Source organism: Oryza brachyantha, chromosome 2, assembly GCF_000231095.2.
Source record: "Oryza brachyantha chromosome 2, ObraRS2, whole genome shotgun sequence".
Classification (NCBI taxonomy): domain Eukaryota; kingdom Viridiplantae; phylum Streptophyta; class Magnoliopsida; order Poales; family Poaceae; genus Oryza; species Oryza brachyantha.
In genome coordinates, this window is record NC_023164.2 from 18,720,952 (window position 1) to 18,728,132 (window position 7,181).

Sequence of the window (7,181 nt, forward strand, 5' to 3'; positions counted from 1 at the left end):
CACACATTATAGACGACAAAATTACGTGGGCACACGGACTTAACTTTTCTTTTTCGTTTTTCTTTTCTATATAAGCACGTGTGCAAGACGTAATTGGTGAGTCCGTTAGCATGTATACATCGGTCGATGTGCTCATGCTGCAGATTTTTTTATTTTTAATTTATTTAATAAATAATTTACAAAACTATATTTTTACGATAAGGGCTAAACTATAAAACTGGCACCGCGCGCTGATAACGACAGTCTCCCCATGACCTCTGTGTTGTGTGCCACGTCAGCTCCCACGTCCTTCTAGAGGACGTTTTATATAGTTTGCCCTCTAGAAAGCGCGAGAGGAGGTTAGATTTATAAATTTTTAAAATAAAAATATAGTTTTATAAATTATTTATTCAATAAAATTAAAAATAAAAAAAATCTTGCATTGTAACATGTCTAATAACCGAGCAACAGCTTTGTACAGTTGGGGCTGAGCATTCGACTGATTCTAGGCGTCATATTGGGCCTGTGGCCGGGTGGCTCCCGGCCTGTAACGCTGTGAACAGCTTCCAGACCGTATTTTTTTTCCTGGGCTTACCTGAGAGCCCACTATTAATTCCTCCAGGTTAGACCCATGTAGTGTATTGGGCTCGGCCCATGCTCATTCACTTCTTTTCAAACGTACGGCAGCTGATTTAATTCTCACGAGTTGTGGTTGAGCAGCAAGTGGAGGATTATCACTTGCTAGGCTAGTGTTGAGTTCTCACATGGGTAAAATAAAAATCTACAGCTGATTCAAATATACGGGTCTATTGTTTTTAAAAAAAAAGCTTGCCTACCACTCTTCGTGCCGTGCTATTATGTACGGTGTGTTATTGTTTCACTGAAATAAAGCACAGGTGTGTTGGAGGGTTACTCCTCGAGCAAGGTGTTATGACATAGCCTTCTTAGGGTTTGGCCTAAAGGAGTCAGTCATGGGAGAGCGTGAGCGGATATCAATGAAAAGTGAGCAACATCTTAGAGTGGGCAGAGTTAACAGAGCAAGTATATAAGTTTGGACTGCTAGGGAGCATAATATCTTACTCTTGTTATGTGAATGACTAAATGTTTGTCTTGTCTATCTACTTTTTTCTGGGCTTGGTACTCCTTTTATACTCTTATGGGTTACCAAAATTCTCAGGATGAAGGTATTTACAAAGCAACAAGCAAAGTGCTAATGGATGTGATAGCTATAATGAGACCACTAATGCCCTTATGATGGGTTGGAGAACCATTAAATACGTGTGTGTTTGCTCTGGATTGTTCTTGGTCATCAAACACGCACACTTGTTAAATGTCTAGTTAGGGATTGACGCACACTGTCAAGGGTTAGCCTGACATTGATGTTTTGGTAGACCAAAAACAGTGCTTGTCCCTTATGGTCACTAGAGACATACTATCCTTGGTTTGACCACTTAGACGCATTCCCCTCTACTTGGTAAGATCAAGTGTCGAGGACGTCCCGTATTTGAGTTGGCCCTATAGATGACCTCTGGTTTAGAGATCACCTACCATCGGGATGAAGGACCATGACAAATAACTTATTAACGACTAGAAAATAATTTATGGGTCAAATTTTTTATACATGTTTTCAAATTTTTAAAGGCAAAAACTAAAAATAAATTAGAATGAGAAAACCTCTAAATTTTAATTTTAAATTTTAAATTTAACTTATAAGTATAGACACAAGGGAAAAAAAATGGTGGGACTGCTGGGGGTAATCGGTAAGTTTTATATAGTGCCTGTAAAAAGAGAGAGAGAGACGAGACTACTACACGCCTCAATAGAAAGAAAAGTATCCTTCCGTTTCGCGCGAAAGAAAAGCACCTATAAACACTTTCCACGCTGGAGAGTGCGAATCGAAAGCGAAACACAGCCACTGCTTCTCATGCAATATTCTTCCGGCTTGCTACAGGCACGCACCGTACACGTACGCCACCCCCCCCCCCCCCCCCCCCCCCCCCCCCCCGCCCCCCGGTGCGTCGCTGTTTCTCTCCGCCTCTTTCTTCTAATCCGTCGCGGCGTCATCGACGGGCGAAAAACATGGGCGCGCAGCTGGGGCACGCATCGACGGTGCCGGCACGGGCCGTTTCGATCGGATGGAGCAGCCGGGTTTCAGGCGATCTACCGACCGACTACCGCTTCGTGTTGTGTCGACTGACTTGCCTTTCCGCCGAAACGTTCGCTCCGTTGCTGTAATGGAGAGCTTCGCTATCAGCCGTGCAAGAGCCGAGTACTACAGAAGTATACATTACTGCGGATGTCGGGGACGATGGGGAAGTTACTTCCGAGCAGGATGGGCCGTTCGATCTCGGCAGCGCGAGATCGGAGCCGTTGGTTCCCGGAGTTAAGGTACGGGCCCCGTCCTTTCCGGTGGTTGCACGCGTGCCCATTCTGCCCCCCGGCCTCTATTCATTTCCGCCCACTTGGACACGCCGCGTCACCCATCCCCGAGGTTACATCGACCAAACCCCCCCTCCTCTTCTCCTCGCGTCGACGCGTCCAGCCTCCCGAGAGAGAGAGAGAGAGAGAGAGAGCTGCCCGAGGAGGAGGGGGAGCGGGGAAGGGAGGCAACCGTAGCGGGGGCGTCCCGACTCGGATCTAGAGGGGGCGCAGATCCGGTTGGGCCAGGCGAATGGCGTCGTCACCGGAAACGGAGGCAGCCGCGGCGGCGGCGGTGGAAGAGGAGGAGAAGGGGAAGGGGAAGAAGGAGGAGGGGAGGAGGGGCGGCGGCGGGGTGCTGGGGAGGATGTGGCGCGCGCTGTTCGGGGGGCGCGAGGACTACGAGAAGCGGCTGCAGTACCTGTCCAAGGAGGAGGCCGCCGTGCACGCGCGGATGCGCCGCCGGACGCAGTTCTCTCGCCGCGCCGTCCGCAACCTCATCGTCCTCTCCGTCCTCACCGAGGTCTGCGAATTTCTCTTCCTACTTTATTTGTTTTCCTAGCAAAAATCTCTGCCGTTAGCGTGATTCGGATGGTTCGTGCTGGCGCGGGTTCTTTTTTTTTTCCCGGCTATCTGGATTGGTGGCGATCCGATGCGGAGGTTGCGTTACCTGCGCGTGTTTAGCTGATCAAACTTTCGCAGTTTTTCTCTCTGGTAAGCATTCTCGTGGCTTGTTGCCGTGATCAGTGATGCTTGAGACGAGTCTGTTGGGATGAGGACAAGTGAAAACAGTGTCAATGTTTTCTACTGAAGGGACAAAAGGGCGACAGCTTTATTGAAACAAAGTAAATACAGGATGGGATGTTCTCACAAACAACAAGCAAAACGAGTATTGAAGATTAGCTATTCCTGTTGTGGTGCGTACTCTTTTACGAGGCAGCTAACTGCTTTGGTGGAATATGATAGTCTCACCAAGAATAGATTGCACAGGAATCATCCCATGATGAAGATTAGCTATTCCTGTTGTTGTGCATGCTTCTCTCTCTGTACACGTTGAAAGGGTTTCTACTGTTATTCAGTCAGATCATCATATTGAGGAAGCAAGTTCTATTCATGAGTTCATTATGTAACAACTAACAACTTATTACTCGTGAGTGTATGTCGCCCTTGATGGTATTTTAAGTTTATAGGGGGGTTCTGTAAATGGTTCCATCATGTGTTACTCATTCAAAGTGAAATTTTGTACATGCTTACATAATTCGATGGACTGATCAGAATTACACGAGTATTAAAAAATCGGTTGGCTCGCTCCTCTTGATGTGTTCGATATTCGTAGGAATACTCAAGTGATTTATTTATTATGAATTAACTGAAAAAAATGGACAGAGTTGCTTATTCTGTCAAGCTGCGGTGAATGTCTGCCTTTCACTATGTTCCTCTTATGATATGAATAAGTCATGGTATTTTTTAATGATTATATAAAGCATCAGGAATTGAATGTTTATGATGTGAAAAGGACGTCATGGAACATGAGTGATCCATTCTGAAAATGTTGACAATTCACTGCTTAAAATATATATATGTCTCTTGTTTCTTCCATTGTAATGTTCATTTCCTGTTTTGGTTTGTGCACTATCTATTATGTGGTTTACATTTTCTTTTGTCATAGAAAAATATAGGTATCTTTTTTTTGCATTCATATGCCCAACAGGTAATCTCTACTTGTTTGATAATTTGGTCCTGTTTTCAGGTAGCAGCTATTGTTTATGCCATTATGACTACAAGAAATGAGGATATAACATGGCAAATGAGGGCGATCCGAGTGCTACCGATGTTTCTCTTGCCTGCCGTATCTTCTGTGATATATTCAACAGTTGTAAAATTTACAAGGATGCGTAAGTAACTCACTGTTCCGTTGGATGACACCGTTTCTGTTCATATTGACTAATCTGCATATTCAAACTTATTCAGTGGGATTTTACTTATTTTACTTTTTAGTGAGTCGTGTCTCTCTCTGCAGTTATATATTGAATGGAGCTTTAATGAACTTCTATATAAGCTCTGTTGGTTACAGTCTGACAATTAGCATTTAACAATATGTCCTTGTTAGGGAGAATATCACCCTGATCCCCAGATGTTTGGGATCAGTTTTGTTGTCAAATCTATGACTTAATTTGAAGCATATAACATCCCAACCTGTAGTTTTCTCAATTCTGATAACTACTTGCATAAAGCTAAGCCTATTGTTGATAATTTATGCAATTCACTGGCATAAATAGTCTATACTTTTACGTTCTTCTTTATGAAGACCATCTAGTTTGACCCTCTGTATAGCAGCCTGCAGTTTATTTGTGTGCAATCCTATCAGAGCTGTTAAGTTCCTTTTCACTTACCTATGCTAGAACTTACATGTCCATAGTAAATAATCATGGTGGTGTCCAAATTCCAAGATTAGTGCATTTATAGCTTTCTCCTTTCCCCCCTTGTTGTATCTACAGTATTCAGGTTATGGTAGTTAAAATATGTATTGATTTTCTTTGGTACTTTTGCTAAGCGCAAGTATGTTATTGAGAAAGGAGGCTGTCCCCTGGTTTCCCTTATTTTTCCAGATTGGCAATAGTAGTTCTGTCATACAAACAGTTTCATGAGCCTTTTATCTGAAGACAATCTTGAGTAGCAAGGATACTATCAAGTTGAGCAAGGTCTTGAATCTCTTGATTATATTTAATTTTGCTGTGCCATGGCCATATAATTTTGCAAGCTCTTTGCACTATTACTGTTGCTTGACATAGCTGCTGCCTCCTGTATCTATCAACTCTAACTTAGTGTCAATGAACAGTGACGTTTGCAAGGCTGCTTGCCTGTTTGGCATATGCAGGATTAGAGATTTGTGCCATCTATTCTAATTTACCAATGATTATTCTTCTGTACAATTGACAAAGTGATGCCAACCTTTCCCCAAGAAATAACTTGGCTCTGAAATATCTTTACTGTCTTATATGTAAACTTATATGAGATAGCATTTAATCTGTATTATCTGTTAGTATCTCTATTCACTTCCTAAATGTATCTGTTTGCAGTTGAGCGGAAAGACCAGAAGACACTTGAAAAGCTCAGAGCTGAGAGGAAGGCTAAGATTGATGAGCTAAAAGAGAGAACTAATTATTACCTCACTCAGCAGCTTATTCAGGTAAGTCGCTATTAGTCAATCTACAAAAGTTCAGCACTCAGAATAAAATTTTTATCATGTTGGCATGCCCATCAATAGTAAATAAGCTAAAACCTGCAAATGTGCAGAAATATGACCTAGATCCAGCTGCAAAAGCTGCGGCAGCGTCAGTATTGGCATCTAAACTCGGAGAGGAAACTGGCTTGAAAGTACATGTTGGCGAAGAACCAAAACTGGATGCAGCAGTTGCTAGGAGGAATGATGCAGAGATACTACCATCAGAAGGGCTAAGAAACAGGAAGCAATCCAATGCAAGAGGTAGCCGAACTGGAAGCACCACAGCTGCTCAAACTTCAGCTCAGGGAGCAGAATCCAGTCTAACAAGTAGCTCTGGCCTGGAAAACGTACAGGCTCCAATGGTGGTAGAACATTTTCAAGGCTCAGGGCCAAGTGATGGTGGATGGATAGCAAAAATCGCTGCCTTGCTCGTTGGGGAGGATCCATCACAGTCATACGCTTTGATTTGTGGAAATTGTCATATGCATAATGGTGTGTACACCAAACAAAACTCATTTGATCTCTTTTGCCTATTATTATTAAGAAAATTATGCATTACCTGATATATGAATTTGCAGGCTTGGCCAGAAAAGAAGATTACCCACACATTACCTACTATTGCCCCCATTGTCATGCGCTGAACACATCAAAGCAATCCACAGGGCAATATTCTGGCTCTAACTCAGGCCGGTCCACACCAGTTGCTCCTGCTGATGGAATATCTGCTAGCAGTTCAGTACTTGAGAGTGAAGTGAGTAACATGACTACAATTCAGGAGCTGAAAAATGAAGAAAACACAGAGAAGCAAGTAGTGCAAGCAAGTTGATCGGTGATAAACTTACACTGCTTATCTGTGTGAAAATTAGCCCGTCTGTTTGGTGTATATTGCCGTATTTCAACTGGTTTGAACCACAGATGTAGCACTGCTGTAAATTGGTAATATTGGCTGATATGATCCACCCACAGCGGCCCAGTACAAAATTTTGAGTCACCATCTTTGCATCCTTGGATGTATGAATTTTGTTGTCAATAGGGCGGAAACTGGCGATACGAGGAATTTTGTTGTCTGACAATATGAGATTGAAAAGCTATCGGATGGAATCAAGGAGTTCAACTGGCTATGAAACATGGTGTTGGTGTAAAACATAGATTCGATCAATCCCCCCATTTCTTCTTTACCCAGGCTTATTTGCGAATGCACATTCGGAGATGGTAATATATATATTTTTCAGTTCAGTTAGTTTCTGAACCTTGATTATTACAGTTTTCTTGTGATGTCTGTAACCTTGTAAAATTTTCCTCTGAAAAAATTGGTTTATTTTGAGCAGGGTCAACGTCACAACCACAACATTTTTTTCTTCTGAGGTTTTAACCGTATATTTCATGTCGTTTGGCTTGTTCTGGTGTTTTTGTTCTTTCTTAGTATATAGTTTGTGTCGCTCGTTCGTCGGCTAGCCAATCTGACACACGACTAAAGGATGGTCAGCAACTAATTAGCTAACACGATGGCTGCTTGTGCCTGCTCGCTATTTCCAGGTACACGCGCCTCTTATTCGAA

The 7,181-nt window shown here is 42.9% G+C and overlaps 1 protein-coding gene across 1 annotated transcript; it reads left to right on the forward strand.

Annotated features, from left to right (window-relative positions):
- The first annotated feature begins 2,461 nt into the window (after positions 1-2,461).
- LOC102720676 (uncharacterized protein At2g24330-like) lies at positions 2,462-6,741 on the forward strand. The gene is made up of 5 exons (XM_006647490.1): positions 2,462-2,920; positions 4,148-4,292; positions 5,478-5,587; positions 5,695-6,115; positions 6,202-6,741. The coding sequence occupies exons 1-5, from the start codon at positions 2,651-2,653 to the stop codon at positions 6,447-6,449; spliced, it is 1,194 nt and encodes a 397-aa protein (XP_006647553.1). The 5' UTR covers positions 2,462-2,650; the 3' UTR covers positions 6,450-6,741.
- The last annotated feature ends 440 nt before the right edge of the window (positions 6,742-7,181 follow it).

Coding starts and splice junctions, on each gene's coding strand:
- LOC102720676 (XM_006647490.1), top strand. CDS start 2,651: ATGGCGTCGTCACCGGAAACGGAGGCAGCCGCGGCGGCGGCGGTGGAA. Junction 5,588..5,694: donor TCACTCAGCAGCTTATTCAG/GTAAGTCGCTAT, acceptor GCAAATGTGCAG/AAATATGACCTAGATCCAGC. Junction 6,116..6,201: donor AAATTGTCATATGCATAATG/GTGTGTACACCA, acceptor ATGAATTTGCAG/GCTTGGCCAGAAAAGAAGAT.